General features: G+C 33.6%; 1 protein-coding gene across 3 annotated transcripts in view; it reads left to right on the top strand.

Moving 5' to 3' along the window:
* Positions 1-19,424, top strand: part of LOC149065602 (rab11 family-interacting protein 4A-like) — a 96,180-nt gene extending 76,756 nt beyond the window's left edge. For all 3 annotated transcript variants that reach the window (XM_089253461.1, XM_089253462.1, XM_089253464.1), the window contains 7 exons: positions 821-911; positions 3,589-3,638; positions 4,889-4,970; positions 9,710-9,847; positions 16,396-16,530; positions 18,250-18,387; positions 19,051-19,424. In XM_089253461.1, coding sequence (XP_089109587.1) covers positions 821-911; positions 3,589-3,638; positions 4,889-4,970; positions 9,710-9,847; positions 16,396-16,530; positions 18,250-18,387; positions 19,051-19,170 — 754 coding nt within the window. In that variant the 3' untranslated portion in view covers positions 19,171-19,424. The remainder of the gene's footprint in view (positions 1-820; positions 912-3,588; positions 3,639-4,888; positions 4,971-9,709; positions 9,848-16,395; positions 16,531-18,249; positions 18,388-19,050) is intronic.
* Positions 19,425-20,516: the final 1,092 nt, after the last annotated feature.

Here is a 20,516-nt window from a genome sequence, read left to right as displayed (position 1 = left end):
TGATTGTATGTGCTATCTTTCCTTTATTCACCACGTTTTGCGATAAGGAAAAAAATCTGTATATTGTTATTTTGTATTGTTATTTGACAAAGAGATAACGATAAAATCCCTCTAACACCTTTTTCCACTTCCGGATTATGAGAATCCCGCGAAACCATCTTTATACTTAAAAATGGGAAGGGTCATTTCAAGGTTTTCTCTAATATCTAGTGGGGTGTTATTAGACTTTTTTTTTTTCTTTTTTAGAAAAGTATGGTCTTAATTTTTTTGTCTCCTGGATGTAACTGGTTGTAATACTTTCGACCACGCTTTTCTATGAAGTTTTGTAGTTTCAAAATTGGTTTGAAAGTAGTACTGGTCTAGTTAGCCCTAGTGTGCATATAAAAGCCAAGGTGAAAATGAATGCCTCATTGAAAAGTCATTTAATTATTATGTATCCCAGCAAAAGTAATATAATAGTAACTCTAACTTACACGGCATACATCGTGAATAAAGTCGTTGCATTTTGTATGAGGCGACGTCCGACAACGACCAATTTTATGCAAAGCAAGCGTTCAAGCATGTTCAGGGACGTCACTAAAATACTTTGTCGGCCGGGGCAAGCATGAATTTTTGCGCTCCTTGTAATGTAGAAGGAGCAGTGTTGAAGGGTGAATTCGGTGCCCCCTCCGGTTCAGCGCCTGGGGCACCAGATCTGCCTGTCCCTCACCGCAGTTGCGGCCGTGGGCATGTTAGAGTGTTTTATGGATTTAATGATACGAGTATATGTACAATAATTTGATTTTTTAAGTGTTTTTTGAATTTTTTTTAACGATATCAGGATACACTGCTTAGAAGAGCAACTAAAAGAGCTTGAACTGAGATCAGATGACAGGCTGAAAGAAGAACAGAAACAGTTTCGTGAGATTATGGTAAGTTTAATTTACGATAGTACATTAGCATTAATAAGACCAGCATTACACTGTGAAAGTTTTAGAAAAGTTCTTTTATAAAACTTGAAAAATGCAACCAATAAACGTATCGGTTACATTCGCGCGAATGTAACCAATAGGGTTATTGGTTGTTTTTTTTTCAAGTTTTGTAAAAATATTTTATCAAACTTATAGTGCAGTCCCGTCCTAACATAATTGGGTAACGCATTCATCCAAAAGAAGAAACATTTTTCTTCAATAATCTATCATTATAGCTGCGATTACCTTCTACATTTTATATCAAGTTGTTGCATTTTGCAGTTTATTGCATTTGACATATCATTTATTTCTTAACTTGAAAAGCTTTATTGATGTTTACTTGCCACCTAATACCGATTACCATGCTTAATTAGAGGGCTAGCATAACGGTTATAGTGCACGCGTGTTTCCGATTCTTGAAACGCGTGCACTATAATCGTACCCTAAGGGAACATAGTGCATGCCGGTTTCCGTTTCTGCAAGTCGGCGCCATTACGGATTGATTAAAAACCCCGAATTTCATGTTTCTGAACCAATCCATAATGGCGTCGACTTGTAGAATCGGCAACTAGCCTGTTCTATGTCCATACCCTAACTCTATAACTTCCTATTGCCTGAGTCTTTCGGTGGGTCGACCAAAGAGAACATTATATTCCTTTTTCTTAAAAATACCGTTGATTTTCACATGAAAATTATTATTTCGGCATGACAGACCAATCTGAGGTTATATCGGACTGAAAAAATAATTACTGCTCCGTCCGCTGCCATGCTACGATTGGACGATGTCGGAAGGAATTCGGCCACAAGTGAATGACTTCGGCCGATTACGGAACGCTACGATAGTGTATAATGTATGGACTGTATCTGTTCAGATGTTCATCTATTGTTTTCTTAATTCTATACCGTGACACTTCACCCTCCTTCCCTGATGATAACTAACAGCCGTATTCAGTGTCAGCTAAGGTTATATAGCATATGCTGGCCATCTCGAAAAAATTTTTCCACTCCTGATCAGTAAATTTAATATGAATAATTTAATATCCGCCTCTCCCCTCTGGTAGGGACCCTGGGTGAACGAAGAACCGATTTTGTGGGAGGGATGGAGCACAATGCTGAATTAGAGTATGGTTCATACCAGGGGGGGGGGGAAACCGAAACATAGGGGCTGAGGTCATTTGAGCCCCCCCCCCCGATAATTTCTGAAAAAACAATGCACCTTCATCCTCCTGCGTACGTGTTTGAGTCCTGCATATACAGGACGACCAGCAATTTTCAGCCCCTCCAATGTTTCCTTCATGCCAGCACGAAAAGTTCATCTACCAGTCCTTCAATCAAAGTCACCTGAAATGCAGGCCCGTAATTTAGGGGGGCAGGGAGGGGGAGTGGCCCCCCGGCTATTGAAAACACACTAAAAATGGTATATATATATATATATACATACAAATATATATATATATATATATATGCATACATTGAGTACATGTGCTTTGCCCCCCCCCCCCCCTGGAAAAAGTTTAAATGCTGAAATGTGTATAATTGCTTGAAGAAAAATTAAGTAGCCTGTGTCAGCTCATACATTCAAACATTTATCATCCACATCAGTATTCATTAGTTGAGTATGAATGACCTTGAAAAATATTTGTAAGCTGAGTTATTTGTTAGTCAAGATACCACTGTAGTTGAATAGGTAAGTAACTTGTGTGTGTGGGAGTAGAAAATAGTGACTAAAACCATGGGCGGAGATACGGGGGGGGCGTGGGGGGCATTACCCCCCCCCCCCCCAGCATCAAAGGTGAAGTCGACAGTTCTAATGCATATATGTATAGATGAATCAACATCATCTTGCCCCCCCCCCCAGCAATAATGACCGTGCCCCCCTAGACTTCCGAGTCTATCTCCGCCTATGACTAAAACTCACCAGTTTCATAAATATTACTTTGGTTATCATAACTTTTTTCTAGACTTGAACTTTCATAGCTGAAATTTGAACAGAGTTTGTGGTTTTTGAGGGATGATTTAGTGTGAATATATGAACATGGTTTTTCCCTTTTGAAGAGATCAAGATTAGTTAAGAAAAAAAAATGGAAGATATTCTTTTTATCTGATCTATTGCATTATTAAAACTTTTACCACGATGCTGCTTAGATGGCCATAGCCAGAAATCTTTTTCAGGCTGGGAAGGCAGGGCCGTCTTAAGAGTATCATGGGCGCCTGGGCAAAGTTGATTTTTCTGAGGCCGTACCTGGCAAATTCTCAAAAAATTCAACTATGTCTAATTTTCCTGAGGCCCTTCTTCTCTTGAAGGACCCGTGGACCGTTCCCGGGTGGGCACCATGCATTAAGATGACACTGGACACAGTAATAGAATAATAGACTTAATTATGTTATTCCCATATATACTAGTCATTTTCTCCCATTTCAGGGGGAACTGGACCTCAGATCCCCCTCCACGCTGTATGTATTGCATAACTCACTAGTGCTCATGAGGGTAATAAGCAGATGTAGCTCAATTATGACATTCTTATTTAACCTGATACTGAATGCTTGCTCTTATGAATTGTATTGACTACTCTGTGTTAATGATGTTAAAGCTATAAGCATGTTAAGATGTTCTGACTTGATTTTTCTTATATTACAGGCTCGTCATGAACGTGAGAGCAAGCATGAAGTTGAACAATATGCCAATAGGTAATTTAAGACATATTCTACCATGCTAGGTTCAAAAGTTTCATTTAATAAGTCAGTTATTTTATAAATATTGACATACATTTATTGTATAGCTTTGATTTCAGAATAAACATCTTATGATCCAGCAAAATTTTTATCATCATGAATTCTGCTTCCTATAAGCAATCATTTTCATGAGTATTTCAAAAAACAAGCTAAAATTGTCATACATTTTTAAATTTATGAAACTATCGCGAGAAAAATTCATGATTAGTGATTATTGCTTTGCAACAACTATGATGCATTGAAATTCCATATTAATTTTAAAGACTATCATAACTTTCTTGAGGCATGAAAGTGACTGATAAAATTCAGTTTATAATTCAGTATTTCTATTATTAAGTAAAAATAACTGTTTTTTCAGTGTTTGATTTGATAAAAAGTTTTGTATATTCAACATTTTGTCAACTAAAAGCATAACATTAAAATTAAATGTAGCCATGAAGAGGTTAAAGCAGTGGTTCTCAAACTTTTGTCACTTGTGGCTCCCTTGCTATGACACTGTTTATATGATTCCCCACAATAGTAAAAAAAAAGAACCACTTGGAAGCACTGAATAGGCACTCATTAATGTTAGTAGCTTGCTGTGATGTCCCAGGAGTCATGATGCTCACTTTGAGAACCACAGTAAAAGCATTATGATTAGTAAAAAGAATGATATTATTCTATTAAACTGAGATACATATTATGATTTGATATTTAATGTTTATTGGCTTTGATAAGATACAAATACAAACAAAGATGAAATTAAAACAGAAATATGTTTTGAGAATTTTCCTTACTCCCAATCAATAATAAATAATAATCTTGTTCAGAAAAAGTATTTTCCTCATGTATTCCATGTATCCTCATGTTGGAGCAGCAATATATAGGTTCAACTCTGTGTTCATTATGCTATGTAATATTTGTGGTTATATTCATGGCAAAGATAAAGAGACTACAACTTCTGGCAAAATAGATAATGTGTTAACCATCAGTTTAACAGATCATCAATTTAATTAATTTTGAGTTATTACAGTACTAGTTTGTCAGACTGGTTCCCCTAGTTCAAGACAATTTTTTTAAAACATTGTTTCCTGCATTGTTGCGCTAATCATATTTCTTAGGTTGTGTGTAAATGATAATGCAGTTTAGATGCTTATATTCTGTTGAGAAAATACTGCTGATGATCATAATAATGTTGAGTATTCATTTCTCTTTGATTCATTTAGATTTTTCACTTTACAACAAGAATATATGCACCTTAGTGAAGAAAAAATTAGAATTCAGGCGCAGATGGAGAAATTAAAAGAAGTAAGTCTGAAGCTTAGTGATATATGAATATTAGAGCCATAATGATAGGTTTGTTTGTATATACTTTTTGCTTGGTTCTTGCTTTGTTTCTAAGATCTGCAATCCTCAAATGGATTAATAAAGCTTCACGTGAAAAAGAAATAACTAAGAAAGCACATTAGTAATGTTAATGGGTAGTTGAAAATAATTTATAGAAATTGTGCATTTAATGCTAAAATTATGATTGTGTAGAAGTCTTACAGCACAATAAATACAGTAGACTGAAAGTAGTTGATGATATATACATAGTCTATAGACAGTGGTACCATGATCTGAGTGTGTCAAAACTTGTTGAGTAATCCGAATTCTCAGTAAACACTATTTGTTGAAAATGCTGTAACTTGCAAACTAATGTTTTATTTATGAGCTTGAAATGTACAATAAAAAGTTTCTTCCAAACATGAAAATTCTCACAAAAGTGCTTTGAATAAATCAAAACTGACAGGAATATTGAACAATTTGTCTAGTAAGCAAAGCTGCTTTTATTTCAAATATAATAAACTGTACTAAACCATCCACTAATTGGAGTGTTGATGTTATACGATATGGAAAAAAGTGAAAGATCTCTGTTAATTTTAATGGGAAGTTTTGTTCAAGATTCTCATGCACAAGTTTTCCATGATATGAGTAACTTTCAGGATTGAATTGAACTCATAACTTAGGTAACAACTGTATATATTATCATCGACTATTTTGAATTTATTGCTGAAGATAGGTCTCTAAATTTTTCTGTTTTCCTTTGTTTGATGCTTTTATTATCTAGTTAATACTAGGTAACATTCTAACTTTATGGTCTCCATTTTATAGCTGTATATATAAGTACACACGTATAAACACTGAAAGCCCTAAATAATTGGTGGTGTTTTAAATGTATGTACAGTCAAACTTGTTTAGTACGAGCAAAGTTGATATAAGATCACAGATGATACGAGCATTTCTAAAACCTTGTTTTGTTTGCTATTTAATTATGTTACAAATTTCACATTTTTTCACTAGCAGTCAAATTAGAATTCAGTTAATACAAGCAAATATTTTTTTGAAGGTGTCTTCACGTTCTCCTAAAGTGATTCTTCTACTTTTCCGGAGATTAGTTCATCCTGGACTGAAGTCATGCCATTAGGGTTTGGAGACCTTACCTACAGAGGGATATAGACTTGATTGGGGGAGGGGATGCAGAGAAGAGCTATGTGCGCTCTTGTTGGTACACAAGGCTTAGCTATGAAGAGAGACTTGATTTCTTGAATATCCTTACAGTGCAAGAACACGTGTCAGGGGTTACTCCACAGCACGACCCAAACCACATAGGTAAAGGGCTTACATCTCGGAAGGGACAGAGCCTGGGTCGTGTCTGGTTTGACAAGGGGACATGATAGAAGTGTTCAAAATTCTCTATGGGATGGATAGCATATGGACCATGAATTAATAATACTGTCAATCAACTGGTTCGACAAGGGGGCACCAGTATCTATCAGTAACTCCAGATTGTGGTGTCGCAGTGAACTTTTCTCTAGTAGAGTTGAGAATAAATGGAATAGTGAATTCTAATACAATTGACAAAACGAGTTCCTGTGTTAACGTAGTGTACGATTCAAGATGTGTTAGAAGTATGATAACCCCACAAGAACTGTTTTGCATAGACACAATGCAATCTCTCAAAGGTTTAAAAAGAAATGTGATAAATATATTGGGTAAATCAAAAAGCTATCCATACCCAGATAAGACTATCACAAATATTTTTTGTGAGCAGTGTATTATATTTTATGTATATATATAGTTTTTATAATTGCACTATAAATTGTTTTGCTGTGTTTTGAAAATATATGACATCCATATTTGTTATGGCCATTTTTTTTCAGCCACCTCCTTGTTGTGGCCTTGTATTTGTATTTTGACTGTTTGACTGTGGGAAAAAGTACTAAAACAATCTAAAACATGAAAAAAGAACAATTAAAAATTATCAAAAACTTTTTTTGGCATAAAAACACGTGTGCTGTACTTTTTTAAAAGTTGGTCCTGAGCTTAATTAGAAATGCTGTAACAGATAAGAGATGTAAATACAGATGAATGTTTATGTAATGTTAAAGTTTGTTGTTCTTCAAATACTTTTGGAAATGCATTGGTTTTAGAGTGAATAACAATCTTGTCACTATCAATTTTCTCATTTTTATTTTGTCACATATACAGTGTGATTCATCCGCAAAACTTTATGAAGTTATAAAACACATCTAAACAAGAAATTTTTGTCATACAATGCACAGTGGGAATGCAAGCAGTGAACTGGTAGACGGTGCTGTCATGAAATGCATAAAACACTGGTTTTGCCTCTTAATTGTCATTTCTATCATGTATTGCAGAAGAAATAGGTAGTTTCAAGAATCTGAAAAAAAGGACATACATTTCATGTATGGTACTGCTGACTGGAATGCTTTGGAAACCTAAATACTACCAGGAGCGTTTTCCAATAAGTTACATTCCAGATCAATAACTTTCGAGTGGTTTCACTGGTGTCTGCAAACGAGTTCCTAGGTCAGTGGTGTGCAAGATAGAAGCCATGTTAGAAGTATGAGAACATCACAAGAACTCTGTTTTGCACAGACACAGTGAAATCTCTCAAAGGTTTTCATTCTATCACATGTTTTGTCAGAAAACATTCCTGGTGCAGTCTCCTGGCATCTGGGGCATTCCACAGTACCATACATGAAATACATGTCCGCCTTTTCATTCCTTCTGCAATCCATGATAAGTGGCAAAATTTGTTATTTATGCTGGCAATAACAGTGCTGTCTAGCAGTTCACTGCTTGCATTGAGACCATGCATTGTATAGCAATTTGTTTTTTAAATGTGTTCTATCACTCAAAGTTTTGCCCATTAGTTCTGAATCAATTTCCTGTATAACAAGTAACTGTTTGTACAAGACAATGCTAGATTTTTTCCACAGCTTGTGTTAACAGAGGATTTGTATTTTCTCATTATATTAATGTAAATCAAAATGTATATGTAATATAATGAGGAAATGCAAATGTATAGACATTATATGTGTACGTAAATTTGTCACAAATGATTTAAATGATTCTGCTACTTGCACAACATCAACACAGAGGTTCTCAGACTCCATGTACGAGTGCACTTTACCTGTTGTGGATGTAAAGATTAATTCTTGTGAAAAGGAACAATCAGGGCCATAAATAGACTGGGGCAACCAAGGACCAAGCCAAATGGGCCCCCCCCCCCACAAAAAATGAACACTTACTTTAAATAATTTTTTCTTTTTTAAGGGAAAGAAAATGTTTGCCCTGGGGCCTGAGAAGGTACACTATGGCCCTGGTTTCAATTCCAAATCAGTAGAGGTAGTACTAACTAAACCTCTAGAAACAAAAAACAATATTCTTGATTTTTTTTAGCTGAATGTTATAAATTTAGTTTTAAATCTTCTCAAAGCATATTGAAGCCACTTTTCATGCAAAATGACACATTAAAAGTGAAATCAGTTTAGAGGTTTTGCTCTAAAACTTTGTTAGCTATATGGCTGAATCATCGTTATTCTTTCAACTGTTTGAATACAATTGTTTTATTATTGTTTTTGATAGAACCACTCTGTGATATTATATATATATTTTTTATTTCAGAAATTGAAATGAAAATTATTTTTTTTTATAAAATATATGTGAAAGAGTGCTTATATTAAGCCAAAATTTAAATTAATTATTATTTTTTGAAATATAAAAATGATTATTGTACCACTGTAAATCAAGAACACAAGCATACTGCCGAGTACACTCCAGATGAACTGTTAAATGGTTAATCAGGGGCAGCTCAAGCTTAACTGCCACCGGGTGCAAAGCGTCACGTGCCACCCCTAAAGATTACCCTGGCAGAAGGATGATAGGACAAAAGCCTAGAGGACTGTGGCATAAACCTATTATGTTTTTAGAAGAAACCCGCACACCATTGTATATCAAGAAAATGTGCGTGACCATATGTCCCACTTTTGAAGAAAATGTTTTGTTTTCACAGTACAGTTATCTTACCATTTTTTCTCGCCCGTAATTATTTTACCATTCTTGATTATTCCAGATAACTTAATCCACAAAATAGCACTTATTGATGAACCATTATTACTTAGTTATCCTGTAAAAATGATGTGCAATGAGGCATTTTTTTTATTAAGAAATTTATTTCAAAGTGCATTTCTGGTGCTTCAAAGACCGGGCAAGTTTAAAACCGAATTATTTCTTTTGCGTTTATTTGACTGTTCCGGAAAAATTACTGTTTGAGAGCACCAAAATGCATACTTGCCACTTGTGATAAAGTACATTTTTGTTTCTGGTATTACGTTCCTAGGCCCTGTCTTTTTCTCAAGTTTGCTCAACATCTCCATTATCTGTATATATAGCTCAAAAGCATGATGTCATGTGAATTTGTACTTTTGGAAACTTTCAAAAAATTTTGTGTGTAACAAAAGCCCAAGCTGCCGCCCTTACAACCTGCCACCCAGGTGCACCGCACCCCTTGTACCCTCACTTAAGCCGCCTTACAACCTACCACCAGGGTGCACCGCACCCCTTGTACCCTCATTTAAGCCGCCCCTGTGGTTAATTGCAATCATGTATTATGCATGATGTATTTGAAGTCTTATGATTTCTGTAATGAAGATGAAATTTGTTGCTATAATTTTTACTCATGATTTACATATTTTTAGGAAAAAACATCAATTGAAGATAAATTCTTGGAAACTCAGTCAGAATTGACCAGTTTCAGAGAAGAGCATCAAAGATTACAAGAAGCCATTCGGCATGAAAGAGCAAATTTTGCATCTGAGATTGCCAACAGTAAGAAAGTAAGTCATGATTCAACTCAAAAATGTTCATGTTAAAAACAGGGCTGGTTCTGGACAATTTTCAAGTGTAAGCCAATGATATTTTGATGATAAAAAAATCATCCCTCCCCTTCAGTTGGTGCTTTCTGTGGCTGCGTAGTTTGCAGGATTCAAGATCTGGCCCTGGCTAAAAACAATAGCTTATGAAAATTAATTTTTGCATAATTAACAAAGAGAAGTTTTAAACATTTAGCAATACCAGATTAAGATCATAGTTTTTACAATAAGTACTCTGTATATGAAAATTATTTATTATATAGACTTAGACTTTTTTATTTGCAGTTATCAACTCCATTAATCACATTTTTGTGTGACAGTTGTTAAATAATTCAAGGATTATTGATGAACAGGACAGTTTGAGTTTATCCTTGATATCTCTCTAATGCTAATGATTAATGTTATCACCAGCGCTATCTTAATGCATGGGCAGGGCCGTCTTAAGAGCTTCATGGGCCCCCGGGCCAAATGATATTTCTGAGGTCATACCCGGCAAATTTTCGAAAATCTCAACCAGATTCCATTTTTGTGAGGCCCCATTTCTCCTGAGGCCCCCGGGCCGCGCCCGGGTAGGCCCATGCCTTAAGACGGCACTGCGCATGGGCCCACCCGGGCACCCCAAGATTAGAGGGGCTTCAGAAAAATGAGAAGTAGTTGAATTTTTCGAAAATTGGCCAGGTAGAGCCTCAAAAAAATCACTTGGCCCGGGAGCCCATGATGCTCTTAAGATGGCCCTGATTATCACAATATGTCACTTTAAACCCAGAAACTTTTGCTCACTTGGCAATTGTCACAAAAACTTAATCGCATTTTTGACTATTACAATTCATGGTGAAATTCCAATAAAATCATAGTGTTGCTGTGCCTGCATAACAATACTTGAAAGACCAGATTAAATTTATCGTTACAAAGGATTTATTGTTATAGATATGTAACATATTTCCTATATATGTATGAAAGTTCATCTGGACCAGAAAGTAATAGTGTTATGGAGGATATCGTTACACAGGATTTATTACTGTATCAATATTATTGTGACTATGACCACAGCTTTGATATTCCAAAAATACCATGATACTTTAACCCAAAAGCACTCATGCTAACCTGACAAACTGGTTTCTTAAGCCCATTGCGAATGCTCACAGGTTAACACTTGAACGACCACTCACGAGATTTCTCGTGTTTCAGTGCTGTGACGTAAAAGACTGGCAACAAGATTTCTCGATTTTTAATTTCCTATATGTATTTGTTTTTCATTTCCAAACGAGAAAATTCCTGGTCTTAGAGTAAGCCTACAGGAAATGATATCCGTTCATTTAAGTGATAATAAGGGCAAAAAGTTTATTTCAATAGAGAATATTTAAAATTTTGGATACTGCTCTGAAGACACACACAAAACTGTTGGAGGCAACATTTAAGGAAAAATAAATTGATTCAGAGACATGAAATTGTTATGGTTGAAAATTGTTTCTTAAGATTTCTTTCATGAGAGTAGTCAGACAATGTCTGACAATTCATTACAATGTCTGACAAGGATAGAGCTTGTATTTATGCCTTTACTTGCTGGGCTTCAGGTGCTCTGTTGTAATCTGCTAATGAGCTTGAATTATTTCATCAACTGTCACTTTAACTGCTGAGGCAGGTTTATGGCTTTACTGTTCTTATTGGGCACAATCACCCAGGTTGATAAGATACTCGCCTAAAGTACCAAAGGATGTTTAGAGGTGTTGCAAATTCGATACCCGGTTCGTCCTTGTGAGAAACTTTCCTGACATGTACAACGGAAATGGAGACATGATCACAGAAAAAGATTATTACTGCAGAGAGTCCCACATTGAGGGGTTAGCGCACCAACCTCTCTGAGTATAAAAACAGGCTGCCATTCGGAATTGACAATAAATTGTAGGTCCAGGTCTAGTTAGCCCTCTTCTGTAGAAATGACCGTGGTGCGACAAAAATGATCAAATGATCAATTATAATTAAATTCTTAATTTAACAGCTGCTTCAAGATTACATGACATGCAGAACAGTGTGCTTGCCCCAACTGACCAACCATGTAGTTGTACCTGGCTGGAGAGAACTTTGAAGACTTTTACACAAAAGCACATCCTTTGCCACAGCCAATTTGTCAACCTGACCTAATTTACATCATCGTTCATGCTCGCATAATCTAGCAGATACAAATATTTTTGGTAGGAGTGGCTTCTCACATAATGGCACACGCCTCTTTAGAGAATTTCAGGTTGATAATTATCAACCTGAAATTCTCTAATGAGTTAAATTAAATTATAGTTTAATGTCCTGAATGGTTCTAATAATTATTCGATACTAGAGATGTAAAATTCTCGAGAATAATCTTTCGGAGAATATTCTCATCCAGGAGAATATTCGAGAATATAGTCCTAGCAGGACTATATATAAATAAGTATATATTATAAGGACTACTATTATAAATAACTTCAGAATATTATAAGTTCTTGATGAGAATATTCTCCTGTTATTTATAATATAGTTACATATAATATCCTTGAGAATATTCTCTGGAAGGACTACTTTCATAAATCACTGGGGAAAATATTCTTAGAGAAAATAATAAGAATTATTCTGAAGTAGTTAATAATAGTCCTTCCAGAGAATATTCTTCAGTTCCCGAAATCTTTCCAGAGAGTATTATCAAGAATATATGTAATAACATGTATCATAATAAATAATCTTGATAAATAACTTGAGAATAATAATTATTTTTGATAAGAATATTCTCTAGTAATTTATAATAGTAGTCCTTTGAGAGAATATTCTCTGTCCCTGTCTCTCTTTCTGTTAAGAAGATGGGTATATTGAAGTTTGTAGACCACAATATTGAAGTTTGAAAGCCAGAAAATTAAACCAACTGGGCTGAATCACATAACTTTTAAAGAAATGTGAGTGATACAGAATTTATAAGTATCTGTGCATTCAAAAACCAACAGTTCTGTATGTTCTTAGAATGAAGGTGATTATATAAGAATAGCTTCCTTTATCAATCAACTTTGATTTAATTTCTTTTGTTGTGAACTTATTTCTGAAAATTTATCTAATTTTAAAATAATTTTTTTAGATTAAAACATCTAAAGGTTTCTAAAATCTTCACAACCAAACTTTTAAAACCAAACACTCATCATGACGTGGAGAATATTCTCGAACCAAAAGTTGTCATTCGGGGTGATTACACCAAAAATTGTTTTGTTTTAAATGTTTCAAGCTATGAAAACTGATTTATATTTCACAATATAAACAAAATTAGTAAAAAAATTTAAATTATTTACAAGAAAAATGAATATTCTCGATTATTCTTCAATTTTTACATCCAGGAGAATATTCTCGTTCTCCGAGAATATTCTCACCTCACATCTCTATTTGATACAATTAAATGATTAATGATTCTATTAATGATTCCATGAATGTTTACAACATATAAAAGAAATATAAGGAGAAAATTTGTTTTTCCCTTCTAATTAAAAAAATGGATGGCTTAGCAATGTATTTTTTTTGGAATTATACATTTTGGCCGCTTTGGATTTTTGCAGACAGAGCATCAGAAATAAACTTAGCTGAGAATGGGATGGAAGAGAATTCCCCATTCTTATACATTATGAAGGTGCAGTGAATAAATAATGTACCTAGCCAATGATATTTTATATAATAGTAGGAAGTATCAAGTTGCTGGTTCATAATTGTTTCTGCTGCTACCTATTTTACAAATTAACAGTCACCCTGAGATACTGTCACAGACACGATTTTCTTCATTCATTCCATTGGACTAGAACCCCTGTACAGACACCAATCATTATAATTTTGTTTTGAATTATGCTCACTAGATGGCAGCACAAGTTCCAATTGATCGTCTAATTTTTGGATATTTTCAATGAAATTTTGCCTTGACGTTTTTGTTAATGTTTGGGAACTCTGGTATCAGTTTTCTGGTTGTGCTTGTATATTTTACATCATTTCTCGCTGTTTAGTATGGCCAGCTCTAGCAGTCCTCACTTTCTATCACTAAGAGAAGAGATTTCAAAGAGAAAAAAATTGATGCCATCTAATATATTTAAAAATGTAAAATGAGAGTTAGTGCTCTTGCAATTGAATAAAATGTCGGGAGGACACATGTTCCATTTTGAAGCAAAAGAATCATTGGCAAGAAGAATGGCTGAAAAACTGAAACCAAGCTAGGAAAAATAAATTTGCGAAGACAGAGAACTTGCCATAGATGCAATTGTGTATGATTGGTTTGTTTCTGCAAGTAGCAAGAATTTACCTGATCAATTACACATGAAAAAGCTTGAGCAGCTTCATAAGAATTCAGACTCGTATCAATTTCAAAACTTCAAATGGTTTGTTGGATCGTTTTTGTGTGCGTCACAAGATTTTATTTAAGAAATTATTCGTGAATATGCTTATATGTCAGTGATGACATGAAATTTAAGAGAAATTTCCATTCGAAGAATGGAATAAAATATTGCCATAAATTATCAAGTGATATCCAGCCAATGATATATACCATGGGGGCCAATAGCTGGCGCACTGGCTGCATGTGGCCAATGTTAAGAGGAGTTGGAATACTCAGTAAAACCCTCGAAACATCAATTCATCAGTTTTTCCAAATGATATAAATTCAGTATAATATTTCTTTTGAAATTTTAATTATTGCACAGATACACAATTATGTACTTTCATGCCTTTAAACACATTTATATTGTCAGAATTTTTTGTTCATTTGCAAACAAAGAACCATTTCAGTTATTGTCAGTACTGTATTTTACAGTTTCAACAGGAACCCCCCTTCCCTGATGTGATCACACCTCTTTTATGGTCAATTATTTTTTTGTCCTGTGAGTGTCCATAAAAGAGAGGTTTCACTTTATTGAAAAAAGTTAAAAACTTTGAAAACAGTTATATCAACTGTGAATTGGAGTATACATTTTTTTCAACTTTGAAAATCTTGGTTAGACTAATTGCATGTCCACAATGGTTGAACATCATTTTCTGTCTACTATGCAGACATAGTATAAATATTATTTCAATGGAAGAATTCATACTTATAATTAATCTTCAGTATTAAATGCTCCCCTACTCAATTTCATCCACCAGCTGTCACTGCTTCTGTGGAACCTGAATGGGATTCAATAGGTCTACATTGGAATTGTTTTAAGATTTTTGTGTGTGCCTAACTGTTTATTGAATTCAATTTATTGTTTGAACAAAAGTAATGAAAATTTGCAGTCTTAAAGCACTAAGCAAGATGGAAATTTCACCTGAACGTTGATCTTTGCATATCTATCTCTGCTTATGACTGTAAACCTCAATCACTCAAATATATAAATAGAGGCTTTATTTTATCTTATTACTTTACAGGCATAGTAATATTTCTGAAGATGCTCATCACTATACCCAATAAAACATTGAGGAACACTCTTAACTATGACAGCCTAACGTGTATAAGCTACATCAAGGGGAGAAAATACCATAGATCCTTGATTTAATTAACTTAATAATTCGTGCAAAGAAGTGTTCATTAAATTGTGAATCTTTTTCAAAACTCAAAATGTTTGAAAAATCAACATCAATATTGATATTGTAATTCTGAAATGATTTATGACAATACTCTGACTTAGGTGAAGGGAGTGTGTTGAGGATAAGCTGATAACTACTAGAAAAACTTTCCTTCGTTTATGAACTCTATTATTTGTCTGAAATAGCTTCTGGTCAAATAAAACTACACTTAAAAAAATATTGTTTTTTATTTGTTTGATTGCTGAATGTCGTGTTTTTTAGAGCGTTTTACTTACAAATACATAACATTTATAAGGTTGAATGCTTATCAGTACAATTGAACCTGAATTAACTTAGAGTAATGTGTTGCAAATCAACTTGGCTAATGATATCCTCTTTTAATAGATACAATTCTCCAAGAATTTGTATAATAGAATTGGCAATCAAAGGTAAATTTATTCGCAAATAGAAATAAAAATCAAACTTATACGTACATAATGGTGGATGTAAGAATCATGCAAAATTATTTTTAAATCACCAGTTTGATTTTTTTTTTTGCCCATAGCACAGCATCAGTGAAAGGTGTAAGTGATTCGAGAATGCGAGCCTACTGTATTTAATTTTGAAAACTTGTTTTCATTGAAAAATAAGTTTTTTTACCTTTATTAAACTTTTGAAATGTTAATGGTTGATTCAGTCATGATGAAACTACTTGGTAGTATTTTTTATCTCATTTTCAAATACTATGCTTAAAAAAATAATAAAATCTTATTCAAATACTTTAAGATAGTTATTGATGCAACTTTTACTGCAATATCATTAATTCACATTTTTATATGGTATAGATTCTCTTAAATTAATCCTTAGTTGCATCAAAAACCACCCTGATTCTGAGCTAATTCTGTGGGCATGACTTTTCTTAAATGATTCTCTCTCTGGTAAGATTTTAGAAATTTCATAACTTCATTTTTTTCATCTTAAAGGCTGTTGAAGAGCTTACAAAAGAGCTTGAAAGTGTTCGTCAAAGCAAGCTAGATTTACGAGCTCGTAGTCCAAGCCTCCTGGAACTCCCTGCACAATACAGAGAGTTGGAGACAGAGTTGCGTAAAGTTAAGGATGTAAGCAAAGAGTTTTTTATCAATTCATAAGCATTTTTTTTAATTTACTTTATTGGCTCTCATACTTCTCTACTTTTGATGATATACAAGGTTTTACTTGCTTGTTGAAATTGGTTTATTATAAAGCATTTGGGGAAAAACTATACATCTATACAAAACTTACATGTACAGGGCAGGCATAAAATAACAAGATGTTCAGAGCTTTCTAGCAAGTGATTTATTGAACATATCATAAAATTTGGTAAATCTACATAGAGAAAAGTGCAATTTTCAATTGAAAAGTGGTGGGAAATTTTGGCACTAATTTGCATATTCACATTCTAAAGAGGTCTAGTAATTTGTTCTGTCAGTGCTGTCAGGTATTTTGATATGCTACAAAAGTTTTTGGTTCCACAACTGCAGCAAAAACAATGTGTCGATTTAACAATATCCAGGATGGTGCACCATTTCATGGTTTTCAGGTATAGCTTGTGTTGCAGCAACATTTCTTTTTGATTGCAGGATGATGAAGCTATTTAATACTTGGTACTATTAAATAGTTGTACTTCTCCCATGGGGGATGGCTACCAAGGTTGCTCGATCTCAATCCGTGGGATTTTTGGCTGTGGGGATTGTTTAAAAGCTATGTGTATTGTATACAGATGTTCTCAATATCCCAATTTTGAAATACTAAAAAACGTTAAAGGTGAAACAAATCAATTCAGTTATGTTGTGAGCCCATGTGGAAAATGCTGTGTAACACATGCAGTTTCTTGAAGAATTAGAATGGTGGTCATGTTTAACCTTAAGTTAAGACAGCACTGGCCTCCCTTTGCATGAAGCCCAGTGTGGCTACATCTGGCACATGCTCCTAAGGATGGCTCTGCCTGAAAGAAACCAATTCATTATTGTATCTTCCAAGAATACCTGGGGGGAGCTCTTGATGTGAGAAAATGACTAATATACCAATGAAATCACATTAAAGTCTATGTTCGATTTTATGAACTGATCTTTTAGTCCCAAACAATGTACTATTCCTTTAAATGTCTTTTCCATTTGTAAACTTTTGATTTGACAAAACATTTTTCACATCGTACAGTTTGAAAAAACAAGCTGTTTCTTTAAACTGTGAATTTACTGTACTACTTTATGTCATTTTAGTCTCCCTCTTCAGAAAGAAATTTCTGGCTATGGCAGTGCTTCATCATACTTTTTGTAGATAAAATGAAAGAACATCTTTTATAGTTTTTACATTCAGTGTTACACTAAATATTGTTTGTTTTTTCAAAAAGAAGACTGAATTCCAAAGACTATCAAGCAGAGTCACTCTTATGGGTGCGCAACAGGTGTGGGAGCATTAGGCCTTGCAATTGGGATAAGAGAAAAAATACAGTATTCATCAAAAAATAATTTTGAATAGTGAAACAAAGGGGCCACACTGTAACTATGAAAATGTTATGCATATTCCAAATAATATAACAAATTAGCAAAAATTATTCACCTATTAAGGGTCTTTTGATTAAACTTGCATTGGGTTCCTTGTTTGGTAAGGCTAGCCCTGCTATATCATGATGTCATTAGAAACCACTTTTTGACTTTTTTTGGGAAGTTTAGCTGAGATTTACATATATTTTGTATATTGCATCAAGGTAATGCACCAAATAACTTTATTTCACTTTTATGAAATTTTTAACCTTTTCTATAAAGCTACATATTGTTTTAAGATATATTTAATTTTAGGAGAACAAACAAATTTTGGAAACAAATGAAGAGTTACATGCTCAGTTGTTGAGCACAAGTCTTCAAGAAGGGCGCTCACTGCTGCATCAGCATGGCGTTTCTTTAGCAGATGAATTTGAGAATTTAACCAAAGATGAGGTCAGTAAAAAGATCTTCAAAAGTTATTAGTATCTGTATCAATGTAGTAATCAGTATCTGTTAAACTTCATCAGTTTAAGAACAAGTTCTCTAAAGTACTCATGAATTACTGATACTCTCAAGTTTTTGTCATTGCTTTTCAATGAAATGCTATAAGTTTAAAATGTTATAAGCTTTCTCTTAGCTATAATAATGTCTTTCATATTTGCAAAGTGCTGAACCTATAATAATCTTGAAAAGAATTATTTCATGAAAAGTAATAAGATTCTCCATTAAGGAGTTGAAACTATTTAATTTGTTTGCGATATATAGTGACATTGTGCTGAAGAGTTTGATATTATCAAAGTGCGTGAATACTCTAGCTGAAAGCAGACATTTGTGGACATATATGCTCAGTTAAATTTTTTTATATTAATGATTGCTCAGCAATATTTTAATCAAGTCACTCATATTTTCAATACTACCTATATAAGGATATATAAGGATGATCTAAATAAATATTGAAATATATACAGTATTACAAAAATTAACTTGTAGTTACTTCATGTAAACATTCAGGTGAATTGTCATTGTATTTGAATTGATAAAAGAAAAAAGTTTTTGTTACAGAACTTTGTTTTGCTTAGTTTAATTTTCATAATTTTTTTCTGTTTTCTTCATTAGATAACAAATGCTCTACGTGAACAGAAGGAAGTTAATGCAAAGTTGAGAGCATATATAGATGGAATATTATTGACTATTTTGGAAAACCATCCTCAGCTCTTAGAAGTCAAAAATGCATGAATGAAAATGACAGACCATTGTGATCACCTGTTTTAATGCTATTATAAAAAATATTAGGGCTTTATACTGAGATGTTTTTTAACTTTTAAAAGTCATGGAGGGAAATTATAAAGAGATAGATTCATCGGACCACAGTGAAAAATTGTTATTGTTGAATGTTCTTTTACATGTGATCTGTTGTCAAGGGACATTAGTTGTCCTGATATGCTGTTCCTCTTGTGTATAGACTATTTAATAAAAAAGAAAAAAAATTATTTTGTTTTGTTATTTTTATTTCGTCATCAATGTTACTAATTTTGCTCAACATACTAAACAACATAAAAATATCTCCCCTCCCAAAAAAAGGCTTATTTTCAATTCAGAATCTTAATATTTTTGTTACAGTAAATGCTTTCATCTATAGTTATAAAGGGAAAGTGAAGCATTAATTCAGTTTCGAATCTTAATGATTTATATATATATATATATGAAAGAGATGGGGGAGATTTTTGTCTGAGACTATCCAGTGGTCTTAAACTTGGCCATGTGGTAACCAAGCCTATGGCAACAAAGTAAATGCAATGAAACTGGTATTGAAGATTGGTAATAAAACATCAGCAATAACAGCAGGCTCATAGGTTGAAAAGCTAAGTGGTGAAAAAAAAACCATTACTTTGAAGATGGTTTTTTGTTGTTTCAGAAACACTTCAACAGTCTGGTTCATAATCAAGCGTGACAAATTAAATAAATTTATATTTTTTGTCATTGCAATCAAAATATTGGGATGCATGAACTTTTTTTAAACTACTGTGTTTACATAAAATATAATTTTTATACGAATATGAAAATTTATAAAATTTTTTAAATAATTATACGTTGATAATGACTGAGGTGGATTGACTGTGCCTCATGAAAAAAAAAATTATTGAAAACCATGCTTTTAATGCACTCTTTTGCAAAAAAAACAAAGCACCCCTAAAAAATAATCTGATCATCTCAAAATTTCACATGCAAATTGTTTTATACCAAGTATGCAAATGATTAAATTTTTAAGCCCAATGAACGTCAACGTCGGTCATAGCGCTTGTTTTTACTGCAAAACTAGCACTGTGTAAACAAACTAATGATTTGCACAATCGTGCCTATCAATACACCAAGATGGCAAGTACAAATATTTGTAATTAAATTTTTGGAGATACACACACAAAACAAATACAGTGAAGTTTTAAACACACAGAATATACATGCATAATATACACTCTTGATTCCAAATAAAAAGATTTTCCACATGGATGTTTCAGATATTAGAGCCTTGCAAGGCTCTCCACAACAATTAATAAATAAATATTGTTATAAAATTACCTGGG

Source organism: Pholcus phalangioides, unplaced genomic scaffold, assembly GCF_987345545.1.
Source record: "Pholcus phalangioides strain wild (caught in Gottingen) unplaced genomic scaffold, Ppha-v1.0 ptg000039l_1, whole genome shotgun sequence".
NCBI classification, from domain to species: domain Eukaryota; kingdom Metazoa; phylum Arthropoda; class Arachnida; order Araneae; family Pholcidae; genus Pholcus; species Pholcus phalangioides.
This window is presented reverse-complemented; position numbering and strand designations above follow the sequence as displayed.